The 24,541-nt window shown below is 40.0% G+C and overlaps 1 protein-coding gene across 2 annotated transcripts in view; it reads left to right on the plus strand.

Moving 5' to 3' along the window:
- The window catches only part of RASGRF2 (Ras protein specific guanine nucleotide releasing factor 2), a 209,433-nt gene that overhangs the window by 144,789 nt on the left and 40,103 nt on the right, over window positions 1-24,541 (plus strand). For both annotated transcript variants that reach the window (XM_043547250.1, XM_037903168.2), the window contains exon 18: window positions 9,167-9,273. In XM_043547250.1, the coding sequence (XP_043403185.1) occupies window positions 9,167-9,273 (107 nt within the window). The remainder of the gene's footprint in view (window positions 1-9,166; window positions 9,274-24,541) is intronic.

Raw genomic sequence — 24,541 nt, forward strand, 5'->3', positions numbered from 1 at the left:
CCCACTCTGAACTCTAGAGTACAGATATGGGGACCTGCATGAAAGACCCCCTAAGCTTATTCTTACCAGCTCAGGTTAAAAACTTCCCCAAGGTACAAACTTTGCCTTGTCCTTGAACAGTATGCTGCCACCACTAAGCGTTTTAAACAAAGAACAGGGAAAGGGCCCACTTCGAGACATCTTCCCGCAAACCCTACACCCCCTTTCCTGGGGAAGGCTTGATAAGAATCCTCACCAATTGGTACAGATGAACACAGACCCAAACCCTTGGATCTTAAGAACAATGAAAAATCAATCGGGTTCTTAAAAGAAGAATTTTAATTAAAGAAAAGGTAAAAGAATCACCTCTGTAAAATCAGGATGTTAAATACCTTACAGGGTAATCGGTTTCAGAACATAGAGAATCCCTCTAGGCAAAACCTTAAGTTACAAAAAGACACAAACAGGAATATACATTCCCTCCAGCACAGCTTATTTTACAAGCCATTAAACAAAAGGAAATTGAATGCATTTTCTAGCTAGGTTAATTCTAACTTTACAGGAGTTGTAAGGCTGCATTCCTGATCTGTTCCCGGCAAAAGCATCACACAGACAGACAAACCCTTTGTTTTACACTCCTCCCCCCCCCAAGATTTGAAAGAATCTTGTCCTCTCATTGGCCATTTTGGGTCAGGTGCCAGCGGGGTTACCTTAGCTTTACAGGTGAAATGATTTTGCCTCTGGCCAGGAGGGATTTTATAGCACTGTATACAGAAAGGTGGTCACTCTTCTCTTTATATTTGATAGGCAGCAACCCAAAAACAAACTAATCATCTATTAAGCAGCAAAGTTGGTATATTTAGCATTTATAAGTAGTGTGTAAGTCTTACAAATGAAGATTTGATAGGTTTATTTTCTCTTAAAGTAGTACTTAGAACTAATTTTTCTTGGTGTTTTGTAACTTTACTACTGCTGATGGTGCAGAATATGACCCTGTGGAGTAGTGAGTGCCTCCTGTGAGGTGCTGTACACCTGCAACTCCCACTGAAGCCATTGGGGGAACTGGGAGCCTTCAGCACCCATAGTAGATGTTCAGTACATGGTTGACTTGGGCCCATAGCCTAAAGCCATGGGGCTAGATCACTTCCTCCTATAGATAAACACACATGAGGTGACCAGAAAGAAGAAATTAATTTTTGTATTGCCCAGGTAGTATGTATCTAAATACTACCATACGGTGATGGATGCTTTAAAAATGCTGGTGAATAAATGGATGGATCTCAGGAAAATAATAGCTATTTTTTTAGAGGTGAGATGGTGTATATAAAAATATTTAAAAGATATTCAGTTTATTGAGAGCACTAACAATTGTTAAGAGTTCAGATTTTGAGTTGACTCTATTCATCCATGTCCTTGTGATGTGTCTGCATTTTAGTGGTTATAATAATCATAATGTTTAGCTACCATCCATATATATCAAATCTATAAAATGCAAAAACACTAAGCAAAACACTCCCATGAGATAGGTAAATATTGTCAATTTTGTTTTACAGTTGGGGGGAAATGAGATTAAATTACTTGGCCAGTCACCAGGGGACTGTGGAAAATGCAGAGTGAGCTCCTGAGTACTCCAGCGCAGTCTACTAGCCAAAAAACACACACACCTTAAACTCTGCTGATGCTAGTTGGGGGATCAGCAGCAAGGGCAAGCACCTCTCTGATCTGCAAATCCAGGAGAGGAGAGACCTGCCCACCTCCAGGAAAGATGTCTGCCAGTGAAGGCAAATATAGATATAGGCACCCTCCCAATTAAAACTATAGTAACCTGCTTCCAAACAGCAATGGCTGCTATTGAATCCTCCTTGCAGTTGCTATCAGGCCCAAATTATCAAGGAATTTTAGGAAACGTATAAAAATGAATTTAGAACTTGCCCTCCTGCCACTAGCAGAAGACACCAGTCAGTGGTAAGTGGTCTCTCTGAGTCTCGGGGGAGGGGGGAATTAACACAGTTAAGATTACTTACCTAAATGTTTGTAGATTGAGTGGGATACCTGTCACCATCTTATTTTAAAATGTTTAATAAGATTGTCAAAACCTTAACTTGGGACTGGGCCCCATATAATAAATGTTTCATCTCCCCAGTGATGGGGATGGTTTCAGAAACCCAGAACTATTTTACTTCTGTCATGCTCACATCCCAAGCCCCTCACTGGTTCCAGCACATAAGAATAACAAGCCCTTATGTGTGGGAATTGAAAGAATTAATGGTGCTCTTAAGATCCTCATGTTAGCCTACAGAGAAAGAGTACCCTCTCTAGGGGACACCAGGAGAGGATTTTGGCTAATCTTTTACATTTCAACTCTGACACTGTACAAAAGCCACTATATGGGGTAATTCTAATTTACAGTTTGGCTTCCCTTGGAGAGAATGGATAGAGAGGCATATTATGTGTTTGGTGATGGAGGTATATATTTGCTTTCTAGGTGCTACATCTCTAACTTCTGGTCACAGAGATACAGCAACATGTATCTGCGGAATCATTTATTGACCTATCACTTTAGCTCAGATGCCCTGGGACTGCCTGACTCCCTTGAAGTAGCTGGTGTAATAGAGAAGCTCCACAAACTCCCCAGACCCATGTCATCCATATATGCCTTTTTGACAAAAAATGACTCTGAATCTTGAAGACCTTACTAAAACTTGGGATAAAGAGAGCAAGTCCTTTAAAGGCCCCACAGTGGTAAACTGTATTACACAAAACCTGCTTCTATAGGTTTATGTTTAATTCAACAAAAATAATTTATTGAGAATGTATTAGGCAGTCTTTGGTGTCCAAGATTAAAGCTCTTTCTGTGGATACACATTGGTAAAGATAAGGGTATTCTGCTGCATGAATTTTGGCAATATCTGTAGATTTAACATCTGTTTTAAAGTTGACAATAGAATTAAAATGATTTTGGGTTTTAGCAATCAAACATTGGTCCAGAACTACATTTTAGGACAGTGATTTTCAACCTTTTTTCATTTGTGGACCCCTAAAAAATTTCAAATGGAGGTGTGGACCCTCTTGGAAATCTGAGACATAGTCTGCAGCCCTGCTGGGGTCTGCAGACCACTGGTTTAAATCACAATTTTAGGATATTTAGCTGTACATTTGGGTCTCTTATCTACACAGCATGCATGGGTTCTGAGAGCAGCTATGGTCATGAAGCGAATGATCTTACAGAGGTGGTAAAGTAAATCAATGCAGAGAAAGAACAATGATATTCTGACCTACAGGCCAAAGAAAGGGTCACCTTCTGCCACAGGGATCAATGACACAAATTTGAGTACTGCAAGTATTTAGGTAAAGTTACTTAGGGTATGTCCATCAATGGCTATTAGCCAGGATGTGCAGGGACGGTGTCCCTAGCCTTTTTAATTGCCAGAAGCAGGGAATGGGCAACAGGGGATGAATCACTTGATTATCTGTTCTGTTCATTCCCTCTGGGGCACCTGGCACTGTCGGAAGACAGAATACTGGGCTAGATGGACCTTTGGTCTGACCCAGTATGGTCGTTCTTATGTTTTTATGTGTACAATGCAATTAAAAACTGGCAGCTGGCCAGGGCCAGCTGGCTTGGGCTTGGGCTAAGGGGTTGTTTAATTGCAGTGTAGACTGTGGCTCATGCTGCAGCTGAAGCTCTGGGACTCTCACAGGGTCTTAGAGCCCAGGCTCCAAGTCAAGCCTGAACATCTACACTGCAATTAAAGAGCCCCTTAGCCCAAGTCCCACAAGCCTGAGTCAGCTAGCATAGGCCTGCTGTGGATGTTTAATTGCAGTGTAGACATAACCTTAGTTATCAAAGACCATTGGTAAGTTTTTGCACATGACTTGTATACATCAGATTTAGACTTTGTATCTAAGTTGTGATGTGACTTTAGTATGTGGCTTTATGTCCTGATTTCAAAGGTGCTGATCATCTCACGGCTCCCAGTTACTTTAATGGAGCTGTGGAATATTCAGCATTTCTGAAAATCAGGTCACTAGTGTGTCTGCAAGAAAATGATCTCTAAAATATTGTTTGTCAATCTGCATATTAAATTTTAAGACCGTGGATAATGCATGGGTGTTTGCAAGAAGAGCAGTAAAGTATAAATGGAACATATTCAAAGAAAGAAACCTGGCTTTTCCATTTATTTGCTTTCTAAAACAAAAGGCAGAATTGAGTACATGGAGTTTCAGTTTTTTCTTTGCTAACTTAGGGCACACCAAAGTAGACTACATAACAATACAGTGAAACATCAGATGTGATCTAAGTCGTCTTAGACATGTATCGGGGGTAACAGTGTTAGTCTGTATCCACAAAAACAACAAGGAGTCTGGTGTCACCTTAAAGACGAACAGATTTATTTGGGCATAAGCTTTCGTGGGTAAAAAACCACTTCATGCATCTGAAGGAGTGGTTTTTTACCCACGAAAGCTTATGCCCAAATAAATCTGTTCGTCTTTAAGGTGACACCAGACATTTTGAATTTTTTTTCTAAGGTAGTGGTGTGTGTACATTTCTTGGGTGGTGACTCTTAGATGCTCCTGGAGTATAGCATCGAACTCAGCCATCAGCTCCACAATTTTAAGGAAGTTTCCATTGTTTGGCACATACAGCTGATCTGAAGTGCCACACAGTGCTAGGTTTTGAGTAGCAAGCATTCTCACAATGGCAGTGAGCCTTGTCAGAACATTTTGCCAGTAAAGACACTCTGATGCAATCTTCTCTTGATGCTGATCATCTGTGGTGGCCTTTAACCTTAGTCTCATCTCAAACTCTTTCTACCTATGGAATGCTTTCTGGTGATTTGGTGCCTTCTCATGGCATGCCAGATTTCTAGCCAGATTTTTCCAGTTCTTTGTTCCTGTGGAACCCAATGTGGCTGGAACAGTAGACTGGAAGAGTTTGCAACAAAAACAGTATGCAGGTTTCAGAGTAACAGCCGTGTTAGTCTGTATTCGTAAAAAGAAAAGGAGTACTTGTGGCACCTTAGAGACTAACCAGTTTATATGCATCCGATGAAGTGAGCTGTAGCTCACGAAAGCTCATGCTCAAATAAACTGGTTAGTCTCTAAGGTGCCACAAGTACTCCTTTTCTTTTTAAAAACAGTATGCAGCATTCTGGGTTTTTGAGTACATAAGCCATGGCCTCTCCACTTTGTCACCATTGGGGATTTCATGCCAGTAATGTGTTGGATGGAAACTTCTATTTTCATTGTCTTTGGGGAACATGAAGCTTTTCACTTGCTGTGGCCCATGCAGTACAAGGAAGTCCCTCAGACTACTGCTCAAGTGAGTCCACAGTCCTGGATCATCTAGACTTAAGGAACTAAACTCAGCAGCAGCTGTCTCTTGCGCCTCCACCACACTCTTCTCTGATCTACACTTTTCTTCAGGAATGTGCATGGTTACATCCATTTGAGATGGAGATATGGATGCTACAGTAGCTGCCAGGTCACCTGCACTCTGACTAACTGGAAGATCAGGCATCTCCTCACCATTCACATCCTCACTGGGGCCGGAAGGCTCACCGTGAACATTTGTGTCTATGTATCTCAGGAGAGCTCCTTCCTGCTTAAATAGAAAAGCTTTCTTTTTCCTGAATGCTGCCCCAGAGGGGCATTTTCTTCTTTCACTCATGACTGCTGTTCTGTGCCAGCTATCGTGGCTCTCAACACTCAGTTGAAGGGGACAAATAAGCAGGCTGGTAGCAGGGCCTGAGTGAGGGATGATATCGGCGTCTTAAGGGCCTAACTGGCTCCTACTACTTCAGTTGACTGCCTGTTCCCCTCAAGTGGGTTCAGGGAAGCAGCAGGAAGCTCCCTGAGAAGCTGGTATTAATCAGTCCAGGCTCCTGGGGGTGCTAGAAAGGTACATAAGAGGCTCTGCCTCCTCTCTCTCCCTGCAGCTCCTGCTGCTTTGTTATTCCCTCACCTTTTCTGCCTGCCTGTTACGTCTCTTGTGCCCTCCTTCCTCCAGCACAGCACTCAACCATCTCTGTACATCTAGAACAGAGAGAATACATATGCACCAGCAGCAGACACAATTTTCTACTCTCTGGGTCCTAGTGGCGCCCCCTCCCCACAGTCTGGCACCTGAGGTGGCCGCCTCAGTTCGCCACATGGTAAAGCCAGTCCTGTAAGTACAGTAGAACCGCAGAGTTATGAACACCAGAGTTATGAACTGACCAGTTCACCACATACTTCATTTGGAACCAGAAGTACACAATCAGGAAGCAGCAGAGACCAAACAAACCAAAAAAACCCCACCCTGCAAATATGGTACAGTACTGTTGAATGTAAACTACTAAAAAAAATAGAGAACAGCATTTTTCTTCTGCATAGTAAAGTTTAAAAGCTGTATTAAGTCAATGTTCAGTTTTAAACTTTTGAAAGAACAACCATAACATTTTGTTCAGAGTTACCAACCTCCAGTCCCGAGGTGCTCATAACTCTGAGGTTCTACTGTACTGCCGTGTGTGGATCGGAGGGAATTTTACCCCTAGTTTGTGAAATAAACTAATTACTTTAAAATTTGATGAAAACATTTGTGTGAGGGAGGAGAGCAGTGGAGTTTGCACAAGAGGAGAGATCTTTGAAGGTTTTTTCTCTCCCCCCTATTCTTTTGCAGAAAAGTGGAAGTAGTCTCTGTAGGTTTCCTCTTGTTTTCCCTTCCAGCTCCCCTGAAATGGGATTACTGTTCCCCTTAGCATTACTTTTGAAATAGTCTCTATAGGTTTAATTTTCATTGTGACTTTTAGTGCTACAATTTATAATATGTATGCCTAATTGCTTTTTCAGGAGGTTAACTGTGAAAGGAAAAGACGTTTAGCAGAGAAATGTTACCTAGGTTACTCTTTATTGGCTAAAGCCACTAAGATTTTGTTTGCTGTGCTGTTTATGGGCAATTAAACCCTTGAAAATGTTTTAATATGAAATTTCCTTTGATGTCGCATTTTAAATGCTAGCCATAGTATAATATGCCCCAATACAAAGGACCTGCCTGAAATGCATATCCCCAGTAAAACAAATTTGGGTTTGAAGTCTAATCTTTAGTATAAAATACAGGACCTAGTTGAAAGATCTACAACCTATCCTGAAGGATGACCCATCACTCTCACAGATCTCGGGAGACAGGCCAGTCCTTGCTTACAGACAGCCCCCCAACCTGAAGCAAATACTCACCAGCAACCACACAACAGAACCACTAACCCAGGAACCTATCCTTGCAACAAAGCCCGTTGCCAACTGTGCCCACATATCTATTCAGGGGACACCATCATAGGGCCTAATCGCATCAGCCACACTATCAGAGGCTCGTTCACCTGCACATCTACCAATGTGATATGCCATCATGTGCCAGCAATGCCCCTCTGCCATGTACATTGGTCAAACTGGACAGTCTCTATGTAAAAGAATAAATGGACACAAATCAGATGTCAAGAATTATAACATTCAAAAACCAGTCGGAGAACACTTCAATCTCTTTGGTCACTCGATTACAGAGCTAAAAGTTGCAATTCTTCAACAAAAAAACTTCAGAAACAGACTCCAACGAGAGACTGCTGAATTGGAATTAATTTGCAAACTGGATACGATTAACTTAGGCTTGAATAAAGACTGGGAATGGATGGGTCATTACACAAAGTAAAACTATTTCTCCCATGCTTATTTTCTCTCCCCCCGCCGCCCCCCCCACACTATTCCTCAGATGTTCTTGTCAACTGCTGGAAATGGCCCACCTTGATTATCCCTACAAAAGGTTCTCTCCCCTGCTCTCCTGCTGGTAATAGCTCACCTTAAGTGATCACTCTGGTTACAGTGTGTATGGTAACACCCACTGTTTCATGTTCTCTATGTATATAAATCTCCCCACTGTATCTTCCACTGAATGCATCTGATGAAGTGAGCTGTAGCTCACGGAAGCTTATGCTCAAATAAATGTTAGTCTCTAAGGTACCACAAGTACTTCTTTTCTTTTTCAGTGCACTTTTCTAGAAATATAACAAGTTTTGGTTTGCCTTTAAAAGAAAACAAAAGCAGAACAAAATAGTTGGAAGCATTCTCTCAACATACATTCAGTCCTTCTCACAAAGTACACAAGTTTTAATCTGTCCTTTCATTTGTAACAGCATAAGAGGCTTTAGCAGCTGTTTTTATTTAATTAAAAAAAATCTATTCAAAGTGCTAGTTATACAGGAGAAAGCATCAAGTACCAGGACTCAGTTGTGAGGGACATCAAAAGCAGTACAATCAAAGACTGAACGTAACAAACTTAGTTACAATTAGGATGGATAATGTGAACTTCCTAAATATACCTTCAAATCATTGAATACTTTCTAATTCAAGTACTTGAAACATAAAAATGTTCTGTTCATTAGCATACATAGAATATTATAATCAGGGCTACTAAAGAACTGCAGAAAGAAATTGTGGAGGAAATCTAAGGCAGTCATTTTCTAGTATGTTGCTGAAAATTTATATTAAGAAAATAGAGTAGGAAACGGACATCTTCACAACAGCTGTTGGGACATGATACAGTTGACAGACTAACTTGGAAATCAAGGAAGTGAAACTTAATGTGCAAACATCTCCTCTTACTCCCCTTCCCACTTCCTAATCACACCAATTTTTAAAGAATGCCATGGAGGGCTTTCTTTATTGGCTGATATAGCCTGAACAGTACTGTCATGCTTTTATGAAAGGACATTTCTTCTGCAAACTTTTCTCCTCTACATTTTTGTCATTTTATTCCCCTATTTGTTCCTCACTTCCATTTTCTAAACCATATTCATCGTTCTTCCACAATCTTCCTGTCTGATTTTCTTTGTCCCATGTCATGCATGCTCGCTCTCTCCTCCCCACCCACCATTTCTTGTCTTTTTAGGGGATTAAGGCAGACAACCATCTCTCAGCTTATTACTGAAAGCTACGCACAGTAGGAAACTATTTAGGTATAGTAGGGAGGAATTCGTTCATGTGAATCCTGCAGTGTTTCTACAGCCCAAATGATATTTGACATTCTGCATCTGCTCCTTTTCTTTCATTACATAGAAAATCTGTTGTGGTTTCACTTTACCAGCACTATTAATGTATTTTAAGGGCTTGTTTTAGCTACTTGTGCATTTGGTGTCATCATGGTAATTTTTTCCTACAGGATTTAACAACTCTGAACGAATGTGTGACAAAGAGTTCATAATACGCAGAGCAGCCACTAATCGTGTCCTGAATGTCCTGCGTCACTGGGTCTCCAAACATTCTCAGGTATTTTTCAGTTCCACTTTTACAGCTGAATTCTACCATGTACTCTCTTTCTGTGACTTGCAAATGGAAAGGGTCACGATCTTTTCTTCAGCCCAGTCATAGAATTCTTCAATTCTGGCTATAAAACATTCCTGAGTAGTGCTGCTGTATAATAATGGTCAAATTGAAGTCAAACGGCATGAGAAGATAGTGCCATGAAGATAATATAGACATCTAATGTATTAAAATAAATTATTGCATAAATGAAGAATCCTTCATACCATTTTGGAAAGCTGTTCTGATAACTTACCAGTTCAGGTACAAAATTATTCACCTTGTACAATTTTGCAAGGCTGCTTTACTATAATAAAGCATGTTGAAACAGATAAGGGAAAAGCCCTAGAAGAAATCTGTATAACAGCTATCTTTACAATAATTAAAACTACAAGTTTATTTTAGAAACATAGGCCTTACCATATCCATTATTCCATTTAGTCTGATATCTTGCCTGACAGTGTCTGGTGCTTTACAGCACCTGATGTTTCAGAGGAAGACAGATAAATCCCCATAATACTCTAATCCAGTCATGCAATGTTGTATAAAGTGTGTATTGTTAGTTTCCTGCCCCCCACATCCTGAAGTGTCTTATCTGTTTTATTTACTTCAGACAATGTCTTAATAATGAACAAGGCTGGTTTTATCTTTTAGATAGTCAGTGCTCATATAGTAAACAGTTTTGATTCAAATACACTTATTGAAGGTACTGAAACTATTTGTGCATGAACATAGTCATGTGTTTGTGTATCGAATAGTTGCAGAGATGGACCCCGATCCTGCAATATGCACAGACAGATTCCTGCACAACGCAAACTGTGCTAAATGAAAAAACAACCTGATTAACAGAATTTCATACATAGCACCAAAAACAATGAGGAGTCCTTGTGGTACCTTAGACACTAACAAATTTATTTGGGCATAAAGATGCATGGAGTGAAAAATACAGTAAGCAGGTATAAATATACAGCACATGAAAAGATGGGAGTTTCCTTACCAAGTGTGGGGTCAGTGCTAATGAGGCCAATTCAATTAGGGTGGATGTGGCCTATTCCCAACAGTCCCTTTAAATATTCTATGGGCACATGAAACAAATGTTGGAGGGCTTTACAAGATATGCAGCAAAATCCCAGCCATCATTCAATTAAAAAAAACAAATAGCTAAATGAGAGAGAGAGGGGGGATCTCTATGGAAATGCATGAAGCATTTTTAAAAGTCAAAAATGGCACAGTATAGTCCGTGATTACTATGGACTATTTTGTCTGTATGGATTAAGAACATTTAATCTGCAGTTTATTTTATTGCACAACTGACCGCAGCAGTCTCCTCTGTCAAAATCCATTTCTTTTTTTCCCAGGCGAAAGGTTTAATTTAAAGTCTAAGATTGATAGAGAACATATAATTTAAAAACAATGCATAGATGGAAAAGTTGGTGTTGGGATTAGAAAGAAGGGAGCTGATGGAAGGATTCAGGCAGCCTTGAAGGCAAGGGACTCTGTGGAGCTCCTAGATTTGGGGGGAGGGATAGCACAGTGGTTTGAGCATTGGCCTGCTAAAACCAGGGCTGTGAGTTCCATCCTTGAGGGGGCCATTTTGGGATCTGGGGCAAAAATTGGGGATTGGTCCTGCTTCAAGCAGGGGGTTGGACTAGATGACCTCCTTGAGGTCCCTTCCAACCCTAACCTTCTATGATTCTGCAAGGCACTGGGGGCAAAGGGGAAACAGGCCACCCTAAGCTCAGCAGAGTCCTATGCCACCTTTGGTCTGACCTCTCTCTTGGGATTTTGAACAAAATACACACTGTTATTGACAGTCCTTATTAATCTCCATCCTTCCTCCCCTCATTAAACTGAACAACTCATACTGTGAAACTCCCTTGTAGTAATCACAAGCAATTTGAAGTGAAAAATCTTTTTCCTGACAAACATATGGGGAGTGAGGGGGTTAAAAGAAGGCTTATAATTGGCTGCAACCCCATGTATGGCTGTCTCCATAATCTTTACCTGAAAATGATACTCTATAATCCCCGCTGCTGACCAAGAGTGAATACAATTCTAAACATTCCCTATTAAAATTCTGCTTTATGTACACACTGCCAGCTTTTATTTGTTCAACTAAATATTTATTTCAACTGTTTTAAAGAAAAGTTTTTCAAAATAGCTAAATGTTCACATGCCCTGTATGATTTCATGTTTTAGCTTCAGATTCAAAGATGCAGAGACTTCTGGGGGCAAAGTTCCACTGTGCTGGCTAGCAAAGCAAACATAGCATTTGTCAGAGAAAACAAAACCAAAAACCTAACTTGTTTAGAGAGCCACTGCTAGCAGCACCAGGGATGGAGCTGAGTCAATTCAAGCTGTTTTCTGGGCACTCCTTGCATATGCCCCCAACAACATCAGGATGTCATGGAGCTTCAGGGACCTCATGAGAGTATGGAACTCCAAGTTGAGACTGTGTTGCTGTTTGGGTGATAGGTTGTTGGTGGTAGAGGGGTGGGAAAGTATGGTGACTGAACAGAGGATTAGGTGATGGGCAAGCCCTGCATCAAAGTGTCATCAAAACTGGGAACTGTGTATACTAATTGAGCACTGAACTTCATGTTGTCCTGCACCAGCAAGGGTCCACCACTGAACCAGGACCACATCCAGAGCCTCCCAGACCAGATACACTGGGCACCCCAAGAAGACTGGGAGGGATTATGTAGAAAAAGGGGGCTCATTGTCTGAGCGAATTGAGGGGGTACTTTACGTATTTTAGAAAGAACTAGTCCTAAGTAGAAGGGGTAAAACAAACAAAATAAAGATTTAAAAAAAGACAGTCCAGAGACACACTTTTCTGGAGGAGCCGGGGACAAATGTTAAGGGCGTACTGAGTTTTTTTGGTTTGATTCAAACAAGGTAAAATGATTCAGAACCATCAAGTTGTGCACATTATTCGTTTATGTAAACGTTACTTTATTATTGTTACCTTTGTCCTCCTTTCCCCATTGCCTCCTATTGTTTGTTACATTCACATGTTGCAATTTGTCTTTAGATTATAAACTCTTCAGGGACAGGGACCATCTCTGCCTATATGTTTGTACAGCACCTAGCACAAAAGGCCTCAGGCAGGATCAGTGCCCCACTGGGTGCTACTATAATATAAATAAATGGTAACAATAATTAATGACAGATGTGTCAAATATCAGCATGGAAAATTTCAGCCCAAATAGTTAGTTTGGTAAAGTTATAAGCAACTGAAAAATCTTAAAATGGGAAATGTTGGGCAACCGCAAATATAGGTGGTGCTATCAGCCCCACCTATCATTCTCTATCACTTTGTGTTTTTATTTGTATATAAGTTTTATCGCATTTTCTGAATTTTATTTGTAAGTAAATATATTCTAATCCTTCAACAGCTCCTTCTCCTTCTTCCCCTGGCCAGCCCTCAAAACAGTGTGTGTGGGGAGGGGGAGGGGGGCAGCAGATAAAATAAAATCTTTCTGTGTATCACAAGCAGTTAGAATTTTTGGAAACAAACTTGATAGTTTGGCCATGCTAGTGGATGCACCAAGTTCTCATTGGTTACTTGTTAGACCATTTGAGGTCTAAATGGCTGGGACTATAAGGAATTTTAAGAGTCTTATTATTACTGTGTATCATGGTAGCACCGAGGGGCCCCAGTCCCATTGTGCTAGGCAATGAACAAGGATATAATGGAGTTTCCCTGCCCCAGAGAACCTTAAACTGGTGCTACTAGCTTTTCAGCAAGTAGCACGAATTGGATCCCTACTGTAGACAAGGTTCCAGCAATCTCACCATTATGTTAATTAAAAGTATGGCGGTAAAAATGATGAAAGGTGTCAGAACCTACACTAGCATTCCTACCAGTGTAGCAGAATCAGTGAAATCTTTATCCTACAGAGCATAGACAGTCACTAAGGCAGCCACTACACATAGACAGCCTTATGTCTACACAGGGATACAAATCCTGGGGCTGGTCCAGGTCAGCTGACCTGGGCTCATGGAGCTCAGCCTCCAGAGCTGAAATTGCTGTGTAGATGTTCAGGCTTGGGATGGAGCCCGAGCTCTAGGATCCTGCAGTTTTTAGCTTTGCAGCCCAAGCCCCGTGAATCCGACTCAGCTGATCTGTGCCAGCCGTGGCCATGCCATTGGTCTTTTATCCCTGTGTAGACATACCCTATGAGCAAAGACTCAATCCCTTGAACACTTTCTTTGCTCTTTAACCTAAGCTACATTTGTTTTTTAAAAATAAAACCAACTTCTGAAGTAAGTGTTTAGGCTGACTTTCAGCCTTGAGCCAATATTACACCACAAACTTCATCAACTTAGTAATAAGCCCATAGTAATAAGGGTTTGTCTCATTTAGTTTAACAGCTCTTTAACAAATATGTAATCAGAGATTGCTAAAAAGAGACTATTTACCTCACATGCACATTGTTCAAAATCTCTGCCCTTCATTAAAATAGCAAAGATTAATTTTTTTGAGTTAATCATACGAGTTAACTGATTAATCGACAGCCCTAAAAAAAAAAAAAAAAAAAAAAAAGCAATCATGCTTAATCGCACTGTTAAACAATAGAATACCAATTGAAATATATTACATTTTTGGATGTTTTTTCTAAATTTTTAAATATATTGATTTCAATTACAACACAGTATACAACGTGTACAGTGCTCACTTTATATTACCTTTTATTACAAATATTTGCACTGTAAAAATGGCAAACAAAGAAATAGTATTTTTCAATTCACCTCATAGAAGTACTGTCATGCAATAGCTTTATTGTGTAAGTGCAACTTACAAATGTAGCTTGTTTTGTTTTTGAGTGCAAGTTTGTTTGCATTTACAGGAGATAATGCTGCCCACTTCTTATTTACAATGTCACCTGAAAGTGAGAACAGACATTTGCATGACACTTTTGTAGCTGGCACTGCAAGGTATTTATGTGCCAGTTATGTTAAACATTCATATGCCCCTTCATGCTTTGGCCACCATTCCAGAGGACATGTGTCCATGCTGATGATGCTCATTTAAAAAATAATGCATTACTTACATTTGTGACTGAACTGCTTGGGGGAGAATTGTATGTCTCCTGCTCCGTTTCACCTGCATTCTGCCATATAGTTCATGTTATAGCAGTCTCAGATGATGATGACGACCCAGCACATGTTCTTCATTTTAAGAACACGTTCACTGCAGATTTGTAGGATGACCAGATATCCCGATTTTATAGGGACAGTCCTGATATTTGGGCCTTTTTTATATGGGCTCCTATTACCCTCTACCCTCTGTCCAGATTTTTCACACTTGCTATCTGGTCACTCTACAGATTTGACAAAACACAAAGAAGGTTCCAATGTGAGATTTCTAAAGACAGCTACATCACTTGACCTAAGGTTTTAGAATCTGAAGTTCCTTCCAAAATCTGAGAGGGATGAGGGGTAGAGCAGGCTTCACAAGTCTTAAATGAGCAACACTCAGATGTGGAAACTACAGAACCCAAACCACCAAAAAAAGAAAGTCAACCTTTCTTCTGGTGGCATCTGACTCAGATGATGAAAATGAACATGTATCGGTCCACACTGCTTTGGATGGTTATTGAGCAGAACCTGTTATCAGCATGGACGCATGTCCTCTGGAACAGTGGTTGAAGTATGAAGGGACATATGAATCTTTCATGCATCTGGCACATAATATCTTGCAATACCAGCTACAATAATGTCATGCAAATACTTGTTCTCACTTTCAGGTGACATTGTAAACAAGAAGTGGGCAGCATTATCTCCTGAAAATGTAAACAAACTTGTTTGTCTGAGCGATTGGCTGAACAAGAAGTAGGACAGAGTGGATTTATAGGCTCTAAAGATGAGCATTGTTTTGATTGCAGTTATTTTTTGTGCATAATTCTACACTTGTAAGTTCAACTTTCATGGTAAAGATATTGCACTACAATACTTGTATTAGGTGAATTGAAAAAATATTATTTCTGTTTTTTTACAGTGCAAATATTTGTGATAAAACAAATATAAAGTGAGCACCGTTCACTTTGTATTCTATGCTGTAATTGAAATATATTTTAAAATGTAGAAAATATCCAAAACTATTTAAATAAATGGTATTCTATTATTGTTTAACAGTGCGATTAATAGCAATTAGTTTTTTAATCGCTTGACAGCCCTGCTTTTTATTAAGAGGTTATGTACGAAGATGTTATGGCTTACTATTCTAAACATCAATATTTATAATGTATTGCATTTTGACTACTCTGAAAAAAAGAAATGACAGTTAATGAGTATACAGATTCAACATATAAAAGAAAAATATATTTAATTAACAAAGCACCCCGTTAAAGATGATGGGTAAGTACTAGTATTTCCATTGTATGGATGGAGAAAATAAGCCACAAAGGTTAAGTGACTTTCCCAAGGCCATGCATAGAATCAGTGGCAGGGTCATAATTAGAACAAAAAATGGTTCTCAGTCCTTTGCTTATTCCAGTAGAACTTACTGCTTTAAATGCTATTAGGCATTTACCACTACACATAGCACCCCTTGTGATCAGTGCTCTTTATAAATTCTACAAACAGACCCAGAATAACACAAGAGTTGAGACCTTTACTGTAAGGAAACAATGAAGAAAAAAAATCTTCAAAATCTTGCTCTCCTGTTAAATATTTCTGACATCCCAAATTGTGTCTCTGTGATCTTAAAGAAATAGGAATAGAATATAATGAGGCACTTAAACCAACTCTTTCAGATCCCAGACTTGGAGTCATTCAAGAAAATACAAAATCATTTTTTTTATAACTATCCCTATTTACAACACATCTGCTTAAACTGATAGCAATCAACATGTAACTTGGAGGATGTAATAATAATCTGCAAACAGATGGCTAGAAGGGACTCATGTAACTTGATATAGCAATAAATGATGCTGAAATAGGTAAGTTAGTACATTTAAAACTAAAATGGATGTTATGTTTAATGAGGCAGCATCTAGACATGCCAACTAATATCAGAGCACCCTTGTGCTAGGTGCTGTACATACTGTGACAGGGTCGGGCCAACTGGCTACGGGAGAGTAATAGAAGGCAGATATATTAGCCCCAGGTTAAGTAGGTCCCTTTTCCCTGAGTAAGGTAACAGGGAAGCTTCCAGAACAATCAGGAACCTTCTGGAGACAATTAAGTCAGGCTGATTAGAACACCTGCAGCCAATCAAGAAGCTGTTAGACTCAATAAAGGCAGGCTAATCAGGGCACCTGGGTTTAAAAAGGAGCTCACTTCAGTTTGTGGTGCGTATGTAAGGAGCTGGGAGCAAGAGGCGCTAGGAGCTGAGAGTGAGAATGCATACTGTCGGAGGACTGAGGAGTACAAGCATTATCAGACACCAGGAAGAAGGTCCTATGGTGAGGATAAAGAAGGTGTTGGGAGGAGGCCACGGGGAAGTAGCCAAGGGAGTTGTAGCTGTCACACAGCTGTTCCAGGAGGCACTCTAGACAGCTGCATTCCACAGGGCCCTGGGCTGCAACTCGGAGTAGAGGGTGGGCCCGGGTTCCCCCCAAACCTCTCAACTCCTGGTCAGACACAGGAGGAGTTGACCTGGACTGTGGGTTCACGAAAACGGCCAAACTAAGGGCTGCTCTGAAGCTCCAAGGCAAGCAAATCTGCCAATAAGCGCAAGACCCACCAAGGTAGAGGAGGAACTTTGTCACAATACATATAGAAAGAAAGAGTCTCTGTACTGAAGAGCGTACAGGGTAGACAAGTCAGAAAAAGTTTGATTGAAAGGAAGTATTAACCTCTCTCCATCTCAATTCCCCATGTGCAAAATGAAGGTTAGTGTCTGCACAGTGTATAGTACAATAGGTTCCTGGTTTGAGTCCTTGAGCTCTATTGCAGTACAAATAAATGTTAATAGACTTGCTCAGGGACTCACAGGTAGTCTGTAACAAAGACAGGCATTGAATCCAGATCTCCTGACTTCCAGCCCAGTACTTTAACACCAGCATCCTTCTTTTTAAAGCTTTAATAGAGAATAGCAGCTACGCAGATAGGATTAAAAATGTCCACATCAGCTACTTTCCACTGAAATTCTGTCCACAATGTTATCATACATTTCTTTTATAGTCCAGTAATCACCAATGAAACTAACTCAAACAGCCCCAACCTCTGGTAGAGAGGATATGGGCAAATGACCACAGAACCAAATGTTTTCATCATGTATACATTTAAATTTAGTGGAAAAAAATCCATATACATTGATAAAAATCTGTTATATCTGCAGAACTGGAATTAGTTTGCAAACTGGACACCATCAGATTAGGCCTAATTTCCCCAATACTAATTTCCCCCTACTGTTACACATACCTTCTTGTCAACTGCCTGAAATGGGCCACTCTCATGATCACTTCAAAAGTTTTTTCCTCCCTTGGTATCCTGCTGTTACTTGATTTGTCTCATTAGACTGACCTCACACTTGGTAAGGCAATTCACATCTTTTAATGTATTTATACCTGCTCCTGTATTTTCCACTCCATGCATCTGATGAAGTGGGTTCTAGCCCACGAAAGCTTATGCCCAAATTAATTTGTTAGTCTCTAGGGTGCTACAAGGACTCCTCATTATATTTTGGGTGTTATTCTCTCAAACCTTTGGAACACCAAAGACTTTTTCTTGTTCAGAACATTAACACCAGTCAAAGAAATATAGCACTATATTACGATGCATGAAAGAAATCCCTACACTTGAGATTTAACTGGAAATCGCCCATGATATACATGATATGGAACAAATCACAGCTCTAATCAGACATTCGCAAGATCGGTTCAAAGAGAGCTGTATATTAGCTGATACTATATTTACTTTCCAACATATAAGAAGTAGAGGCAAACAATGAAGAACATATAAGTAGTAGAGGCAAAAAAAATCACAGTGCACTGCACTGAAAATAATATGATCTTTTCATCTATATTGATATCCATACAAAATGACTCTCTCCCAATTGTCCACCTACCTACTTACACCAAGCATAATTTCTGCAACATCTGCTTGCGTGGTTACTCATACATAAAAATGCTGCTACAAACACTTATGGAAATACTGGCATATAAACGTTTAATCAAAAATATACTTTCTTGCATGGATAAAACAATATTGTGCCATAATACACATTTCAAACTATATCAAATCTATGTGAAAATATATTACTCTGAGTACGTATGTATCTCTAAATGCCTTTGAAAACACAAATAAATACTATATTAAAAATAAGAGAGGAAAGTGTAAGAGAGGGAGTCACCAGAGAGAGGAAATTATTTTCAAACTCCATACAGTGTATTTTCAAAGTGGAAACTATAGCTTGGTGTCCCTGGTCCTTCATTGCCTTTTTTCTCAGGAGTAAAGTTTGATTCGCCAGTATTCCAGTGCAGTAGAGTCTTTAAAGTGTGAGGTCTTCGGCACAGGATGGGTATTGCACACTGCAGCAATTCAGCTTTGTGTGTTGTTTCCTCACATGATTAGGGACAGAGGAAAGATACAGACAAAGCAGAAATGACTGACTGATTTGTGCCAAAAAGCAATATGGGATAAGAACTGCTATGGGAAGGCCGGCAAAGAGTTATTGTCTAGCTAAGGGAGCATTATATGTTGGGAACAATGTTGCGCAGCCCTGAAGCAGCCATAGCTCAGAGCCTTAATTTGTAATAACAGCACAGCCCATAAGCCAAAGACTGTTTGGGCACCACTGCTTTAGATAGATTCAGTAAAGGCTTATAAGATTGCCAAAGTGACAAAACCATTTAAGCATTAAGACAGTGTCAAATCTACAGCTCCTCCAAGAACAACTAAATCAAATGTTAAAGGTGCTTACCTCAGATGCTATGATCACACAGTACACTTGAAACATTATTTTCATTGGTAGTAAAGGATGGATTTTATTCTCTTAAAGGAGGACCATAAACAAAATGTTCTGACGTTTACCAGTATAAAGACTCTGCTTTAGTGTGTTTTGGTGACTAACTGTAGATTGGACTTTGTCTTACTACTGCCATGTGCACTCCTCACAGAATACATAACTGCTCCCCTGACAGAAGCTCTGCTCTGAGCATGCTCCTCCCATTGTTGCCCCTTTGAAACACCCATTGCCATATATACTGCCCTCATGAGTCACCCTCAACACTCCAATAGGTGCTGCTCTCCTGTGAGACACTAAGGGGGGGCCTCTTTGCCCAATTTTTCTATCACATTGTTCTCCTCTACTAAAGGAAACAAAAACAGAGAAAAAAGGGCTCAGGTGGCTCATCTAATCAATTAATGTACTTATGCAGCCCCCATCAGGATAAAATGAGAGAGCCTCCCATGTATTGATCTGGACACTGTGGCAAATGAGGACAAACACAGCAATGCTTAAGCAGCAGGCTGCAACTTAATAAATTTAGCACAGTGGAGGTGCTACCCACGCTGTCATCCATACTCTCACATACCAGGCATTATAAATGGTTCCAGTGCAGAGGTTACAGGGCTCCTACCATATAACCAATAACTCAGGGTAGATTGTCTAAGCCTTAGCTCACTGATCTGAGTCTTGTTTCTCCCCCTCCCCAATGAGGGGGTCTCATATCTCTCATCCTTTTAACTGCACTGAAAACCAGCTACATGTTGTGATGAACTATCCTCCTTATCAAGTACTACCACTAATTACTAAATTGATTCCTATTTAACTTAACTATGCATCCAGGATGCCATGAGAGAGGCAAATAACTCCAAAGGCTTATGCCAACTTGGCCCCTGAGAAGAAAAAAGTCCTTCCTGGCCTCAAAACCGCTCTGAAGCTACCAATACAGGGTAGGGGGTGGCACTGCTGAACAGAATGAGAGGAGTCTTCACAACGCAGACTAGGGTTTAATTTAATACAAGAGGAGGGCAAAGGACCAATCAGTTTCTTCCCCACCAGTGAGAGACTCTGGAAGGGAAGTGGCTACTCCTGTATCCCTGCAGCATATGCTTTCCTCCCCTGTTCAACAGGGGTTGTCCCAGTCACCACCGGCCCCATCAAGTGCCCCATCCGTTGAGATGGGTGGTGTCACTTGAAGGTAGAAATAACAATAACAAGTTCTCTGTTTTTCTCCCCCTCTTGCCTCCTTCCCATTCTGTAGGAGAACTAGCTTGTTTAGGTTATGGATATGTGCATTTATGTGCACATGTATGAACTTTTCTCCCCACACGCACGCGTACACGGAGAAAGGAAAGGAATTGGGGTGAATCTTCACTAACCTAATCCTACCCTCTTCCCCCTGATAAAGACAAGCAGCAAAAGGGTGGCCTTTCACAGCTGATTTTCACTGTCATCAGAGCAGCTGGGTGGGAACCACCCCATATAGCCTGATCATTCTCCCTAGAAAGATATATTAAAGGCCTCTGTGTTTCAGCCATTGCAGGGGAGACACTTCTCCCTGCATAACATGAACCTCTTTTGCTAGAAGTCTGTGAGCCCCATTTTGAATTAAACCTAAGTAACCTGAAAAATATATTATTTCATGTGAATAAGAACAGACAAGAAAATACTTGTATTACACGTTTTCTTTTTTTGAGTAGATGGAAGAACACTACTCCAGAAGGAGTGCTCAGTGTTGCAAAGTATAAATAGCTCAACTGAGTGCATAACAATAGCTCTGTCTTTGTGCTGTGAGTGAGGTGCCAGTTAGGTGCTTACTTCTTTATGCATGATCGGCTCCCTAAAATTATAATAATTATAATGATTTCTATTGCTGTAATGCCCAAAATATGTTAGGGGCTGTACAAACCAAAGAGTATGCAGTTCCTTCCCAGAAGCGTTTATAATTTAAATAAACCGTACAGACGGACAAATGTACATGTAAAATGTCTGAGGCGATGTTAGATACACATCTGAGTCATTAACTTTTTTCTCTCTAGCCTTGACCATCCCATCCCTCTTCTCCTTTGCCCAAGTCCTCCTCTGTCCAAGAGCTTGTTCCCATTGTGGCCACCTTCCACCGCATGGTATACATTCAGTGTTAGCATAGGAGCCTGGGAAGGAAAAAGGCGGCCATGTTAATGAGGGTGTCAGCAGCTGGGGGACCCTCTCATGGCCTCCCCTGCCATCGCTTGCCGCTCCTGGATGGGGATTGATGGTCTTTCCTTTACTGGGTTCTGATATGGGTTAGCTTTATAAAGTATCTTGTAAACCACTAAACTGTATCAAAACTAATGTCATGGGTGTTTTTAAAAAAGCTTTTTTAAAACTCTGTTATCTAAACACAGACAATATCATTAAATCTAAAATGTGATCTTGTGTGCAGAATTCCTGAAAGCAGAGTCATTGTAAAATAAGCAATTATTTTTGTTCAGTGACAATGTGAATTAAAAAAGCAGTTTTGTTATTTTGAAACTGAAGGATTAAATAATGACTAGGAAAGTATTCTTCATTATTTTTAAAAACTTCAGTGATACATCGTCAGAACTGCACATTAATTCTCAGTGAAAGTATATTGGATTGGTAACACTATAACTGCTGCCCTTTTTAGAAGGGGGGGAAGCTAACTACTGTCTCCTGTTGATCACAAGACATAAACACAAGTTTGGCAAAAACATCCAGACAAATAATGTGACATCTTATTTTTGACAAACTGAGCAAGAGAATCAAATCTATGTTGGCATTAATTTTGGGGTGAAAGGTAAATTATTTAGGTTTTTAGCTCATTTAAAAAAAAGCATTGTATCCTTCTTTTCATTCTCTCTCCCCCACTTCCTCCTCATTTTCCTTGTTTTTGTGGGGAGAGGGATAGCTCAGTGGTTTGAGCATTGGCCCAGGGTTGTGAGTTCAATCCTTGAGGGGGCCATTTAGGGATCTAGGGCAAAAATTGGGGATTGGTCCTGCTTTGAGCAGGGGGTTGGACTAGATGCCCTCTTGAGGTCCCTTCCAACCCTGATAGTCTATGATTCCCTTCTGTCTGTTCTGAAGCACCTCCTGTAAGTGAACAAAGCTCTTCTGCTAGAATAACTGCAGAATGTTTGTGTCTACACTTTGCTTCCAAACTGAACTGAGAGAAACAGTGTAGGAGTCTACCATTGTAAACAAGTAAAACACAAATACTGTGACAGTTACTTTGGGGTCAAGACGCAAGAACCTTGCTGGCTTGCGGGGAAAGGAGAGGGCTTGTGAAAATAAAACTCCCACTGAGGGAGGGAAAATGAAGCAAAGCAAATGAAGTCTATAGATGCTTTTAATACGCTAATAAACAGTTCCACCGCCTCATTTTCTTTGCTTTATGGTCCTATTTTCTTCTTTCATCTAAACATTATAAGCTATAAATTGGAGTTTTATCTGCCTCTGCTGAAGGGAGTAAGAAGCTGAAACAGTGTCCTTGTTGCTGGCATTGTTTGAAAAACTCCCAGCCAGTCAGAAGTGATGTATTGTATTTGCCTATCAGAGCAAGATTTGCCTATATTGAGAAATAGTCACAGAGGCTGAGCTTCCCAAAAGAGCCAAATACAGTTATATTCTCTACTTATGTTAAATTCCATTAGGAATTGTGTGCCTATACCCTTAACCTCCTTTGAGGATCGCAACTAGAATGATTTTGCAAATCCCTGCCCTCTGATTAGCTGAAGATGGGTGTCTGCTAATCACATTCAGTTGTGGAATTGCCACAAGCCGTGGGCAGCTGCGCAGGGATTGAATTGGTCTCTGGTTCCTATCTTGTTCCAGACCTTTACCTGGTGCAAGTTGCTTCCCCCTTTGTAGCTCAGTTCAAGTGAATATTCAGCATAGGGATTTGTATACTATAGTCTTGATGATTATGAAAATCAGACACTTGTGACCAAAGTACGAGGAATTGAATAATTGAGGAAATGGTCACAGTTATGTATCAATAATTATAGTTCATACCTACACTTTGATTTTCTGAGACAATTCTATTTCAGTACAATACATAATAATATTAATATGTATCTTCAACCTGCTGTTAATGTTTAAAGGCATAATGTATACTATGCCTGACAGAATCTTAGAGACACAAGGTGGTTGAGGTAATATCTTGTATTGGACCAGCTTCTGTTGGTGAGAGAGACAAGCATTTGAGCTACATGGAGCTCTTCCTCAGGACCTTTTGCCAACAACAGTGTGAAACTTTGTGGGGTTGCCTGGTTCTCGCCCTCTCTTATAAATAAACATTCCAATGAATTATTGGTCATGTAGTGGGAGAATTCTAAGTATTTGCATAATTACATACTGCATATAGCATATGTATTTGTATAAAATATTAATGTACTTGATTGAAGCAAAAGGTTGCAGAAGTGTAAGGGTTTGATCTCCCATGACCCTTAAGGAAATGTGAGTTACCCTCAGAACGCTAGCCAAGCATACAGTCAGTCAAATTAATTAGAGGTATACTTCACACACTTCTGCTGGAGTCTGACAGGTCCCGCTTCAGTGAGTTCTTTTTGTATTTCAGTTAAACATTCTAAACCACATAATTTAGAGGCAGAAATGTCACATTTCTTATCAGTTCTGAAAACTTTAATCTGACAATACCTAGTGGCTAGATTCTTCTTTCAAGGTTTCAGAGTACTATAGAATGCCTAGAAATTAAAAAAAATTGTATGATGCACCATGGGAATTATTTAGTCATTTTATTTACATAGCTTGTACTTTTAAATTAATTATAGTCAATTAGGGAGACAGACTAAAACTAATGTTATAAAAGCAGGACTGGCATTCTCCCCAAAAGATGGTACCTGCTTTGTGCTTGAAACGAGAGGAAAAGCAAAGTGATTCTTTGTTTGTTTGTTTAAGTAAGCCTAGGAGAGCTCACAGCTACATTTCCCTCTATAGCTAATTATTGTTTCTGTTACCTCTCCCTTCTCCATCCATAATTGTTTCAGTTTAAGTTAACTTATCAGGATTTGCCCCATCACAGGAATTATGATCAAAATATGCTTTTTAAAATTTTCTTTTACATTGGAAAATTAAATTTTCTTTTAGTATACCACATCACAAGTGCACCTCCACTCAGTTCTGTTCCATCAGTTAATTGGGCCAAGTTCTGCTTTAAGACACCGGTGTATATTAAGAGTAACTCTATTGATTTCATATAAATTACTTTGGATTTACATTGGTGTTAATGAGAGCAGAATTTGGCCCAACTATATTCAGAAATCACATGGCGAAATCTGTCCATTTGAAATTTGCCTCCTTCACTTGAAACTATGT

The sequence above is a fragment of the Chelonia mydas genome, chromosome 5 (genome assembly GCF_015237465.2).
Source record: "Chelonia mydas isolate rCheMyd1 chromosome 5, rCheMyd1.pri.v2, whole genome shotgun sequence".
Classification (NCBI taxonomy): domain Eukaryota; kingdom Metazoa; phylum Chordata; order Testudines; family Cheloniidae; genus Chelonia; species Chelonia mydas.